The 14866-nt window shown below is 38.2% G+C and overlaps 1 protein-coding gene across 1 annotated transcript in view; it reads left to right on the top strand.

Moving 5' to 3' along the window:
• Positions 1-14866, top strand: part of LOC140146074 (uroporphyrinogen decarboxylase-like) — a 32453-nt gene that overhangs the window by 4356 nt on the left and 13231 nt on the right. Inside the window, exons 2-3 of the mRNA XM_072167823.1 lie at positions 2389-2494; positions 3693-3772. Coding sequence (XP_072023924.1) covers positions 2389-2494; positions 3693-3772 — 186 coding nt within the window. The remainder of the gene's footprint in view (positions 1-2388; positions 2495-3692; positions 3773-14866) is intronic.

Genomic DNA, 14866 nt, shown 5'->3' with positions numbered 1-14866 from the left:
AACACAACTTAAAATTTCAAAGTATTAACTGTCAAAACTCACAAATTTCCAACAATGTCATTTTTTTGTCGTAAGTCATAGTACATATATAGTATATGATTGATGCCGGGTATAATCACATCTAGGGCTCAACCGATTATTGGATGTCGGAAGTCGGTAAAAAAAATTCAAAAAACAATGTTTTGTTTATTTTTTAACATTTTTCAGTTTAGAAGTATTCTGCAAATTTGAAGAACCACTGGACCTATTCTGAAGGGCTAGGATTATTCACAGATAATTTGAAAAAAAAATGGAAAAAATTACGAAAATTACAGTTTGTTATCCTTAATATGCAAACCATTAACTTGTGTTTACCTCTTCATCTATCACATATTATAAATGCATGGAAAACCAATGCATCTATAATAATTATGTGATAGATGAAGAAATAAACATTAGTTTTTGGTTTGCATAAATACAGATAACAACCTGTAATTTTTTTCCCTGTTTTTTTCCTTTTTTAAAATTAACTGTGAATGATCCTGAAATTTCATAATAGGTCCAGTGATTCTCCAAGGTCGCCGAAAACTTTTTTTTTTTTTTTGCATTTTTTTTCTGTGACCTCTGTGACCTATCTGGGAACGGCGTTCCCACGTTCCCGCGGTTTTTGGAGGCCTCACCGTGAATGATGTTGCTCGAGAAGTCTAGCCAAGAATGTGATCACCGATAGCTTCACATTCTAGGCTAGAGACTATTTCATTCAAAATCTAGTTGGATTCGCTGAAGCATGACACGGTGTGAAGCAATGGAAGTTCAGAAGTAAACACAGCTGATCACGACAGGCGATTGCATCAAAAATGTTGCTAAAATTACACTTCAGCAAAATTTTCGACTGTCCAAAATAGACAAATCTTGCTCAAAAGATACAGTTGACTCATCGAAATAACTTTGATCCAAATTTCAACATTAATAGTCTAATAACCTCCGGTGCAAAAAATTGCACTGCTGTCCGACCAAAAAACGATAGCAAAGCACTCTAGCATCAAATGCGTAACTATCGTGTGCAAATTCGATGCTAGAATTCTTGAGTATACAGGGACAGACATAGGCTTCAATTTTCCTTTGGGCCAGTGAAATGGCAAATCTACTGGTCCTGCAATAAATTTACTGGCCCAGCTTTGTCAAATTATAAGCATATGTTGCAATGTGACTTTGAAGTTAAAAACTACCAATTACCAAACTTAGTTGTGTGCCGGGGTTGTGTGTTATTATTCTATGCCATCTTAACATTATACTGAGTGTACTCAATGTAGTCAGTCAGTCAAGTTCAGTCAGTAGCCCTTCCTTTACATGTATCTAGTTGTTCACACAGGAGTATGCGGTATTTGTGGTATTGCTATACCATCATCAGATTGAGCATGAAAGAGCTTGGAAGTAATACATAATTTATAGGCCTACTATCGCCATAAAAAGCGGTCGTATATTTCGATTTTGCTTGCAATGCAAGGATAAGAATAAGTGAAAAATCATTAAATAAAAATATATATTACACACAGGTGAAAGGTGGAGCAGAAACTGTGTCCAATAATTGTCCATCACTGATTAACTTGTCTCATGAGTTATCAGGCTCAAAAATCTAGTGGCCTGCGGGGCCAGCATTGTTGGAAGTTTAGTGGCCCGAGGCAAAATCAACTGGCGCAGGGGCACCGCTTAAATCCGTCCCTGCGAGTAACCATGATGACGTGCCCAGTCAATCCCACAGGAACAAAATACGATGGATTGGTTAATAGCATCACGGACCATCACGCTTCCTGAGTGAAAGACTCTTTGTACTTACGAATCCACAAACTCGCTAGTTATTAACTTCAACTTCAAGTTACACCACTACTTACAAAATAAAACGTTAACGGCTATTAATTATTACCAATCCTTCAAAATACTTGCAAATATTGGCAATTTCATGAAATCTCACAAATTTCACATACATCTGTCAGATATAGTTCAGTAGCAGAGGCAGCACCAGGAATTTCTTTTTTTAGGGGGGTTTAATGGGGGGGGGGGGCGCAATTGTTCAGTAGTAATCACAGGTGGGCACTGAGCGCATGGCTCAAAAAGCTGAATTTTATTCTCCATTGCTTTTTAGAAATCAATTCTCACGTATGCTCAGTATTTACTTTCATTTTCCGAGCAGCACATCTCATCTCACGAGCAATGTCGCTTGCAATATGCATCAATCATTTTCTGTCAACTGGATCTATTTATTTTGCTAATTAATTTACCTGTCCTGATCAATAACTTCTGGAGATGAATTAATTCAAAGCAATATAATTATTGACATCAATTGTATGACTATTGTACTTGCAAAATATTTCATTGTCATTTACTAATTAATTGTTTCTCAACCTGCAGGCGTTTCCTCCTTTGAGGAATGACTTGATTTTAAGAGCAGCAAGAAGAGAAAAGGTTGAGAGAGTGCCAGTATGGATGATGAGACAAGCAGGCCGAATACTACCAGGTATGTTTCCTATGATATAACTAAGACTGAGAGTAATACACAGGAAATCTAGTCACGCTCAAAAATTGTGATACATTGTACACATGGGTACAAAAACCAGCTCCTCAATACACAAAGGTCATTTTGTGATGTGATCAAGCAAAATCAGTCTGAAGTCAGACATATTCAATTTTCAGTTTTTTACATGACTACACACCCTCTAAGAAAGTTTCAACCTGAATCTTCCACTGAGGGAGGCTGAATTTCAAATGGAGCTGCTAATGTGTTCATTCCATTTGAAATTCATACTCCCCCTATGTAACATATTTCCAAAATCTTCCACAAGGTGGAATATGGATTTGAAATGGAATAGCCTGATGTACCAGTGACCAGGGCCACTCTGCAGATGCAAATACTTGGAACAAAGATAAAATAGCTCAAAAGGTGTTGTAGATTTACACTTGATTATGGTCATAGCCTTTATAGTTTTATTGGTAAAGCAGCCATGTAACTCAGGGAACATGATACAGTCCATCTAAGAAGACTTAACATGGGGGAGCTTCCCCCTGGTCCTCCCCATGACTAGACCTGGAGGGATTGTTTCTTAGTGGAGAGGCAGTCAATGTGATGTGTGTTGTTTAACATATTAAAAAATTTAAATATTTCTTATATTTGCCATTTTCAGAGCTTAAAATGAAAACTATATCTCAGTTGGACTTACGGTTCCAAGATATAGCGTTGTTCTGAACAAGAGAACACAAATGAAGTTGAACACTATTATTGGCTGTATATCAAAATCAATATTATTGACAAACAAACCAGTTTTAGCTTGATCATTTCACATACCGTATTCGTTCCAATAAGCGCCGGTGCCCTAATAAGCGCCCACCCAGGAAATTTCCAATTTGCTATTGGGTACCATCAATGTTGAAGTGACACATAGACGTCGATACGGTGAAATAGCTGGAGGACTACAAGTCCTGTGTAAACTTGCAATGCATTTTCTATACTGCTGGAATATCTCAGGACTCTTTGAAAACATACGTAAATTTGTCTCTATTCAACACCCCTTACAAAAAAATTAGGTAAACTAGGTAAAAAATAAGCGCCCACCCAAAATGACTTTGTTAAGCGCCCTGGGCGCTTATTGGAATGAATACGGTACATGTATTTGATTTTAAAAATATGAAGCAAAATTTCCTTTTCATATATATTTCAGAATTTCGTGCCATAAGAGAGAAGTATGACTTTTTCACTTTGTGTCAGACTCCAGAGTTAGCATGTGAAGTGACCCTTATGGTGAGTACTTAACCCCATAAGAACTACCTGCCGATTGGCCAAAATGAATATTATGTCAGATTTTGAACCAATCAAGGAGGGTATTATAAGATTCTCTGCAAATACAAGTTTGACCATAAATAGTTTAAAGCCTAACTAGTCATAAGCCCCCCCCCCCAAAGAAAAATTGTTGTGTTGCCCTCAACCGTCCGACCCTAAATCCTGAAAAATCAGGGTCGGAATTTTTTTTTTTTTGAATCATGATTTTTACAGATTTGTTCAAAAACTCAATGTTTTTCACTTAAAATTAATATTTTATTGAAAGACTAGTCTTTAATTGATGTCTAACAGGTATCCAGAAGTCAAAATTGACAAATGTCCCCTAATTGAAGAAGCATTATTTAATATTTGAGGGGATTTTTAAAAACTGAAGGTTTAAAAAAAAAGAAGAAGAAAAAAAGAAATGCGACCGTCTGACCCAAATTTCCCATTTTCCCACTTGAGGGTAACACAACAATATTTTTTTTGGCCTAACTGCATGGCAATTGAAATGTGAATTTCAAGTTATCAACCAATCAGAAATGCTGTTAGATGACCAGTAGTAATAATAGTAGTATCCAGTAGGTTAATGCTCGGCATGCTAGCCATAGGCTTCAACATAAGAAGTCCATACACTGGAAAACGAAAACGTCCTACATTGGAAAAATCGTCCTACTTTTTATCTGGCACAACAATGGAGAATTAGTCTCACAATCTTTTATCTTCCACTTAAAAGTAGGACGCAAAATAAGACGATGCCCTCCAATATAAGACGGCAACCACTTGAATGTAGGATGGTCACACACTTCAATGTAAGACGCTGGAGTGTTTTGGCACCCAATTTCGTTTTGGGTGCTCAGCTAGTTTTTCCCGAGTTCAGCCCGCAAGAGCAGCTCTTGTTACAGTAACCATCGGGTATCAGCAAAATAGACCAAGCAGCTCAATCGCATCCAATCGATAAAGCGATCACTAGTGAGCCAAACCATGCGTGTAGAGATAACAATGCTTGACATTTATCACCTGTCACTTGCTCTTGACTGTACTGAATGTAGGCCTAATGCCTATTGCAAAAAATAAATAAAGTAGATTTTGACAGGCATGGTTAGTATTTCCCTGGGTAAGGTCTACATCGTGTCGATCTCGACCAATTTATATTAGATTTGTCATTTATTTTAAAATTCATCGGAAACTCAAAACTAGTAGGCCTATATGCAGTTATGCTATCTGAGGCGATGAAGACTTGTTTATGTTTTCCGAAAGTAGTATTGCAGACTTCGTAATTTAATTTCCAAATTTCTGTACCCGGCTTTCCCCCGGGGGGTTTCCGAGTTACGACTTGTTCGAACGATCAACGCCCGGGTTCTGGTTCAATACAAGGGCTATTATTTTTCATTAACCTTCTCACCGATTTATGATTTGCAATTGTAAGGTGTTCGCAGTCTAAAAACGTGTTTTTTTGTTTTTTTTGAAAGGCAAAATCCGTCCAAATCTAAATCCACGCTAAGGAAACAAAAACCACGTGTCAATTACGAGACCACACGGCCCAATGTACCGGCGGGATCTACCGCGGCGCCGGTGGTCGGGAAGAAATGGCGTTTGGTGTCCACGCTGCCTTCGAGTTCATTTCTTATCTGACATAAATTTGCTATTGCATTTTTACCCGTTTTTTTTATTTTTTATATAAGACAGAAGTTTCTTTTCCCGTTTCTTTAAAAATTAACCTATATATCTATTACATTTAATGTTCTGGAATTATTCTCACTTGCCTGATCAGAACGGCCACGCCACGGGCTTCATTGATCACTGCTTCCCGTCCGAAAAAATATTTTAATAGGCTATAGCCCTATCATGATGTCGACACGGCCACATTCTCACGAAGTGTCTGTAAATGTTCCCATCAATATTATATCCGTATTAAAATCCAAAGATATTGTAATTCTTATGCAAGCTTCTTGTGCATCGGAAGTCAGGAACAGTAATATTATGATTCCAACTTCCAAGCAGTGATGGCAGATCGTGGGAAATACCGTGCTCCGGGAATGACTGACCTACTTTAAAACATACCCCCCACTTGACCTGAAGATGAACTTGTATCCAGGGCCCAATTGCGCCACTGTTTCGCTGTGAGGGGCGTGGCACGCATTGTCTGTCAAGCACACAATCGATTAATGCGACAGAGGTCTCTTATTTATAATATGGTACATGGTTTGCCTTGAAATTTTAATCAAATCATAATAATTGTCACAATTATAATAATAACATACAATTGAAATTTTGGTATAGGCCTATAAATATTTATTATAAATTTAATTCTACTATCAATTTCTTTTTCGTCAAAATGGGGATTCAGATCAACGAAAAATATAAATCAATGCAGATTTGCTTAACTAATTTTTAAAAATTGCAAAATATTGACAAATTTTGGTTGATTTTTAGGATCATTTGTAAAAATAAATATAGTAGGCCTTGGCCAATTTAAAAAAAACAAGCCCGACGTTCGCCCACGCTATTGGCATGTGATTGGCCTAGCTATCCATTGGTGAGAAAGTATTTTGAGCAATCAAATCCACTTTAAGAAATCTTGGCAATGAAAATCGCACTGAAAATCTTTGGACACTGAAAATGCGTTAAAACAAAATAAAAGGAGGTCCACGTTAAAAATTTTGTTTCTGCAAATTTTAGTATTTTCAAAATAAAAGGAGGTCCGCGTTAATAATTTGTTTTTGCAAATCAGACACGCACACCAGGCAAACGATGATGGCATAATTACGATGTTCTCAAAAATTCTCAAAAAATCCGTCATTGAAACTGTTGAAACGGTATTTCCCCCTGCACTGTCCATAGTCAGTTTGGCCGGCCCGGATCCAGTTTCCACCACATGTAGTGTGATGAGCTAGTTAGTTATTTCACACCGGAAGTAAACACGGTCGGAAGAAATATTCTTCCAAACACTTATTTAAAATTATTTTCTGAAATTCTTCATGCATATTTTTGTACAATTATATTCTTTATTATCTGTGAACTATATGTGAAAATATTTTTCTAAACCAGCTTTCGAAAAAAAAAACCTGAACGAAGTCAATAAAGGTCATGGTGTAAATCTGTGAGGCAATATATGCATAATATTAAAACACGTGCTCAACGAACATCAGTGCGGTCCAGTCAAAACATGCGTAAACGGGCCATCATGGGGGATTTCCCGACCTTCAGAACTACGTGATTTTAATGACCGAGTGAGGCTTAGATGAAAAATACCTTTTTATTGTATGTTGTATGTTCGAGCATTTTCGTCTCAGCAGTGAAGCGGATGAATGATGGCATGTAAGCTTACTGACTTGGTTAAGTTTGCCAATTTCGTTCTTTTCTCTTGATACCATTTATTTAGGTCAAAAGTGGGATATTAATATATTGCGTCCGTGAACATTTAATACGGAGGGGATGCATTGTTTTCAAATCTTTAAATGGGACCCCGCTCGGGAACCCTGGACATCAATACCAAATCTTAAAACAATACCGTCCATGTATTTATTATTTATTTATTTATTTATTAGACTCTATACACTGGAGATTGCACAATATCATAATAACAGTAAAATATAAAATAGCAAAATACATTCTGAAAAGATTACAATAATATACATGTTTAAAATACGAATTAATACCAGTGCAGAGAATGGGACGAACAGGTGCGTATCACCTCTAAGACCATCCCACCTCAAGACCAAAAATAAGCCGCCCATGCCCAGTCCCCTCCCCCCTTGAACGAATGCATTCATCCCCAGAAAATAAACCTCCGAATGGAGTCATTTGTATTTTTTATTATATTGATAGTTTTAATATTTTTAGGTGGCGACAGACAGTTGCAAGAACATCGTGGCAGGGAAATCCCCATGCACATACTTGACCCGTTGATGACCTAGTAGTTGTTGGGGAGTGGATCATGCCCGGGGACCATGCCATGTGCATGTTTACCAGACGAAACGGAGCCTACACAGGTGTGGTGGGTGTGCGCGTGGTCATATTAAAAAGTTAGCATATGTTTTAACAAATATGCACAGTGGTGACACCAGGAATTTTTACGGGAGGGAGGAGACACGCCCCTCCCCTCATGATTTTACTCAATAATTTTACTCATGATCATTTTTTAATGATCATGCAGATTATAGTATATACACAGTTAAGGGACGCACCATTAGATTCTCATGGTGGGGTAGGAAGTTTTGAGCAAAAAAAAAAAAAATTCCCCTGAGTATCTAATGGTGCGTCCCTAAATGGGGAAAGTTTTTTTTTTTTAAATAAAAGAGGGAAAATGGTTTTCTTTTTTTTTCTTTTTTGCTTTATTACGTAGTGAGGGAAGTTCGGGGTGGAGAAGGGTGTGGGCAAAGTGAACCGTGCCACAAAAAGTGAAACATTTCGTAATTTGAGATGGGTGGGGAGAGTTATGACTGGGAGTATTGCCCTGTAAAGTTTTTTTTTTTTTTTTAAGTGGGTAAAGGGTTTTCTTTTTTTTTTCTTCGTCTTTTTTTTGCTTACGTAGTGAGGGAAGTTCGGGGTGGAGAAGGGTGTGGGCAAAGTGAATTGTGCCGCAAAAAGTGAAACATTTCGTAATTTTAGATTTGGGGGTGGGTGGGTGGGGAGAGTTATGACTGGAAGTATTGCCCTGTAAATGTTTTTATTTTATTTTTTAAAGTGGGGAAAGGGTTTTCTTTTTTTTCCTTCATCTTTTTTTTTGCTTATGTAGTGAGGGAAGTTCGGGGTGGGGAAGGTGTGGGCAAAGTGAATTGTGCCGCAAAAAGTGAAACATTTCGTAATTTTAGATTTGGGGGTGGGTGGGTGGGGAGAGTTATGACTGGGAGTATTGCCCCGTAAAGTTTTTTGTTTGTTTTTAAATAAAAGTGGGGATTGCCCCGTGTCATAATGACGTCGCCACTGGAGGGATGGGCGGGGCAGAAAGGTTCGGAGAGAGGTTTAAGGTAAGTTTTTTACCAATGTGTTTATTTTTAGGGATGCTATTTGCTACAATTTTTAAGTGATATTAAAGTCAGTATATTAATAGTAATAATATATTAAAATGGAAAATACATCTCATTTCAGTACTTTTTCAATAATAATAGTATTGCAAAATGTCTCATATGTTTCAATATTTTTAATGTAATTTTATGCTAAAGGTCACGATAATGGTCATTTGGTGTATTGTGAAGCCAATTGCACACACCCATCATGCACCCAAACAAATTGTATCATACTTTACTGGTGCTCCTTCAAAAGAACAGAAATTCCCGGTATTAACTTCCCAATTTTTATGCCGGATGATTGTTCTAAAAATTTTACTCAAGTTCAGACTTACACAGAGGACAGAATTGAAGTTTTTTGACTTGTGCTCAACATTCTAATTTTAAGTCGATCAATCATTTCTATTATCAATAATAATAGCAATAATATTGGTGAATGCCGTATAATATTTCAATATTTGAAAGTAGGGTCTTTTGGTGTATTGTGAAGCCGATTGCACACACCCATCACGCACACTTACAAAATATATCATACTGGTGCTCCCCCAAAAGAACGGGAATTCCTTGCTGAGCCACACTTTTGCTGGATGATTAGGTAATTATGTAAGGGAGGGGACAGCTCTCCATGTCTAGAATTGAAAGTTATATAATATTATATAAAAAACATTAATAAATGGTCATATTAAACAACCGTGATGGGGGGGGGCAAGAGTTATGACTGGGAACATCTCCCCTGTGCCAATGTGACGTCGCCACTGGAGGGGCAGAAAGGTCCTAGAGAGAGGTTTAAAGGTAAGTTTCTTCTACCAATGTATTTATTTTTCTAAGGGATGCTACAATTTTAAGTTGATATTAAAATCAGTATATTAATCAATAATAATAAATATATTATTATGGAAAATACATCTCATTTCATGTACATTTTCAATAATAATAGTATTGCAAAATGTCTCGTATCATATGTTTCAATATTTTTATGTAATTTTATGAAGGGTGTGGGCAAAGTGAATCAGTGCCATAAAAAGTGAAACATTTCGTAATTTTAGATATTTGGGGGCTATGACTGGCAGAATTGCCCCTGTGCCAATATGATGCCGCTACTGGAGGGGATGGGCGAGGCAGAAAGGTCCTGGAGAGTGGTTTAAGGTAAGTTTCTACCAATGTATTTATTTTTAGGGATGCTACAATTTAAGTTGATATTAAAATCCGTATATTAATCAATAATAATAATATATAATGGAAAATACATCTTATTTCAGTACTTTTTCAATAATAAAAGTATTGCAAAATATCTCATGTTTTTAAATATTTTTTTCATGTAATTTTATGCTAAAGGTCATGATATGGTCATTTGGTGTATTGTGAAACCAATTGCACACACCCATCATGCACCCAAACAAAATGTATCATACTGGTGCTCCTTCAAAAAAACGGAAATTCCTGGTATTAACTTTTCAATTTTTATGCCGGATGATTGTGTAGTTATGTAAGGGATGGCTATGACAGCTGTACTACCGGACCACTTAATTAGATTTCGAGTTGGTTGATCAACTTACCAATATTTATATATAATCGGAATTTACAAAGAAATAAAATCTAGCCTATTTTCTTGAACTTGGGATAAACTAGAATTCAATTCCATTCTAAAAACTTGACTAACACAGGATACGATGAAACTTTTCGTAATTTTAGCTTTATTTGCTTGAACTGAAAATGACAGAAAGTTGTTTAAAAACGTGAAAGGGATAAAATGTAGAATTAAATTCCCTTCTAAAAACATGACGCAAGTTCAGAGTCAGACATAACACACAAACCCCTCTCGCTCCATTTTACAGTATCAATATCCCCTACTAACAACTCTCGCTCCAATATCCTCCATTAACCACTCTCGCTCCAATATCCCCCATTAACCACTCATATCGAATTATCGATATCCCCCATACACCCTTCTCGCTCCACTTAATCGTATCGATATGCCCCATTAACCAATCTCCCTCCAATTTATTGTATCGATATCCGCCATACACCCTTCTCGCTCCACTTAATCGTATCGATATGCCCCATTAACCAATCTCCTCTAATTTATTGTATCGATATCCCCATACACCCTTCTCGCTCCACTTAATCGTATCGATATGCCCCATTAACCAATCTCCCTCTAATTTATTGTATCTATATCCCCCCTACACCCTTTTCGCTCCACTTAATCGTATCGATATGCCCCATTAACCAATCTCCCTCCAATTTATTGTATCGATATCCGCCATACACCCTTCTCGCTCCACTTAATCGTATCGATATGCCCCATTAACCAATCTCCCTCTAATTTATTGTATCGATATCCGCCATACACCCTTCTCGCTCCACTTAATCGTATCGATATGCCCCATTAACCAATCTCCCTCTAATTTATTGTATCGATACCCGCCATACACCCTTCTCGCTCCACTTAATCGTATCGATATGCCCCATTAACCAATCTCCCTCTAATTTATTGTATCGATATCCACCATACGCGCTTCTCGCTCCACTTAATCGTATCGATATCCCCATTAACCAATCTCCTCTAATTTATTGTATCGATATCCCCATACACCCTTCTCGCTCCGCTTAATCGTATCGATATGCCCCATTAACCAATCTCCTCTAATTTATTGTATCGATATCCCCATACACCCTTCTCGCTCCACTTAATCGTATCGATATGCCCCATTGACCAACCTCCCCCTAATTTATTGTATCGATATCCCCCATACACCCTTCTCGCTCCACTTAATCGTATCGATATGCCCCATTAACCAATCACCCTCTAATGTATTGTATCGATATCCGCCATACACCCTTCTCGCTCCACTTAATCGTATCGATATGCCCCATTATTACCAATCTCCCTCTAATTTATTGTATCGATATCCCCCATACACCCCTCTCGCTCCACTTAATCGTATCGATATCCCCCATTAACCAATCTCCCTCTAATTTATTGTATCAATATCCCCCATACACCCTTCTCGCTCCACTTAATCGTATCGATATGCCCCATTAACCAATCTCCCTCTAATTTATTGTATCGATATCCCCCATACACCCTTCTCGCTCCACTTAATCGTATCGATATGCCCCATTAACCAATCTCCCTCTAATTTATTGTATCGATATCCCCCATACACCCTTCTCGCTCCACTTAATCGTATCGATATGCCCCATTAACCAATCTCCCTCCAATTTATTGTATCGATATCCGCCATACACCCTTCTCGCTCCACTTAATCGTATCGATATGCCCCATTAACCAATCTCCCTCTAATTTATTGTATCGATATCCCCCATACACCCTTCTCGCTCCACTTAATCGTATCGATATGCCCCATTAACCAATCTCCCTCCAATTTATTGTATCGATATCCGCCATACACCCTTCTCGCTCCACTTAATCGTATCGATATGCCCCATTATTACCAATCTCCCTCCAATTTATTGTATCGATATCCCCCATACACCCTTCTCGCTCCACTTAATCGTATCGATATGCCCCATTAACCAATCTCCCTCTAATTTATTGTATCGATATCCGCCATACACCCTTCTCGCTCCACTTAATCGTATCGATATGCCCCATTAACCACTCCCTCTAATTTATTGTATCGATATCCCCCATACACCCCTCTCACTCCACTTAATCGTATCGATATCCCCCATACACCCCTCTCGCTCCACTTAATCGTATCGATATCACAATAACCAATCTCCCTCCACTTTAAGGGCTGTGCAATCATTATGAGCCCCCCCCCTCTCTGCCTGCCCAAAATCACTTGCCCCCCCCCCCCCCGGCCTGCCAAAAAATGCTCAATATTTTGTAGTAAATCATTGTACAAGAAGAACAATTCACGTTTTGTTTTCGAATAACTCCAAGAATGAATTGGCTATTTAATATCCACGAAAAGTTGAATTTCTGTTATTTCACACATCGGGTACTCTCCCTCATTACGATAATTATTCATACACAACCGCGGGAAACCGATTCTACCCATGCGCACGTTGAAAGTAGACATTTTTGGTAAACAACATCGTGAGCCACCTGCACCTTGTACCCACTCTGTACCCAGGGTAGTCCCTCATTAGATATTCATAAGTTCATTCAAACCGACCGTGGGAAAGTATCAATCTATGCGTGTCACGCCGTATTTGGAAGCATGTTTACCTGGGCATTTGCCTCGTGGGTCGGGGGCCGGGGTGATGATCACCTGCCACGTGTATTATTCATGTTGGTTCTCATTTTATTCTCTGAATATGGGGTTTGTTTCATATACAATTATATTTAAAGCGAGATGGTCAAGAAGTTCATTTTTATAAAAAATTTTAATGTTGTTATTGTTTTATTTTTTTAACGTAAAAGAGAAGGCAAGTGAACGTTGAAATTTTGCTTTGGAGAGTTCCTGGGGCGCGGGGAAATACCCACCGAAGGTAATTAATCTTCGACAAAATCCGGACGTAGTACAACTTCATTCATAAAAATGCATATATACAGCTGGCAAAAACTTGGCCGGGACGATGACATCATTCAGTCATGAATATTTAATCGCCATTTTGCAACAAACGAAGCAATTTTACGTCACAAGACGATCATCTTTTTGTTATTTTTTCGACAGATTTTTGTTGATTTGAAACATTTATTTAACCAAAATTATCAGTATCTTACGCGCTCGAGAATGTGAAAAGCGGGGGGGTGTAGGAACAACAAATTATTCATGACGATGCGTGAGATTCCCGGGTGAGATTTTACTCATTATTCAGCTTTTTGCGTGAGGTTTACTACATAGGCGTGAGATTATACTACCTTGGCGTGAGACCGTGAGAAAGTGACCCAATGCGTGACACTCACGAATGCGTGAGAGTTGACAGCCCTGATCTTATTCTTGAAATTCAATGGGCGATTTTGTAGCATGACTTTTTAAGCGTTTCTGTACTGTTTCCCTAAGCCTTTTTAGAGCGTTTTATTTAAAAGGCGCCCCGTGAATGTGTGCCAAAAATCCCCCTCTCGGCTTGTCAAAATTGCTCCCCCCCCCCTTCGGCTCACCCTAACCCCTCCCTTTTTATCCTCCCCCCAGGGCTCATAATTATTGCACAGCTCCATATCGTATCAATATTCACCATACACCCCTCTCGCTCCAGGCATTTAATTGCATTATATCTCACCCGCTCCGTTCACTTTCATGATATTATTCATACCTCTAGACACACGGCTGAGCATCCAAACAATGCTTTTTTATTTTCTAATAACCCATAAACATGTTGAGACTATAGAAATATCGAAAGCCAAAACATTTCCTTTGAATACTTCGACAAGGTAGGAGTGAACATGATATTTATTAATCACATCATATTAATTACCCTGGTTGAACCATCCCGGGGAATCAGCAACTCTAAACAGGTGTCTGGCTGATTGCCAACGATCTATTTTTAGTTTGCAATCTCTTGAGAAACTGGACCTGTGATTGGATGATCATGATACACACCCCGAACACACCCCCATCCAAATCGCGCCCGGGTCGACCAGTAGCTACCAGCTATAAATAGCCACATCCGTACGACCGTCGTCATGGTGAAAGTTGGAAGAAATGCGCTCGTACCTGGAATAAATTGGGGATGGAGGAGAGGTAGACATATTTTAAAAGGGAAGACACTTTGTGAAAATACGATGGATGATTGTGAACGTCAAGTTAAAACATGTATTTATGTGTAATATTAGGCCTAATTACTTATATGTAAACAAAATATTTTTTCATCTTCGTATTGAACTTGAGTCTTTGTTATCATCACCTTCGTCAGCATCATCATTATCCTCCCTCTAGTACATCCTGCACAGCAGCACGGATCGATAGTATCGGCATGCAGCATCAGGTCAAGTGGGTATGTTGACATGTGACACAACTTTCTCACGTTCGATTGGTTTATTGTTTATATTGAACAAGACAAGAACATGGATGGTTTCAATATCGAAAGCACATGGTGCACGTTTTTAGAATAAATTTTTTTTTTTGCGGAACATCTATCGGACCATATT

This window comes from Amphiura filiformis, chromosome 2 (assembly GCF_039555335.1).
Source record: "Amphiura filiformis chromosome 2, Afil_fr2py, whole genome shotgun sequence".
Classification (NCBI taxonomy): Eukaryota; Metazoa; Echinodermata; class Ophiuroidea; order Amphilepidida; family Amphiuridae; genus Amphiura; species Amphiura filiformis.
The sequence above is the reverse complement of the archived record's forward strand: the minus strand, read 5'-3'. Positions and strand labels throughout refer to the sequence as shown.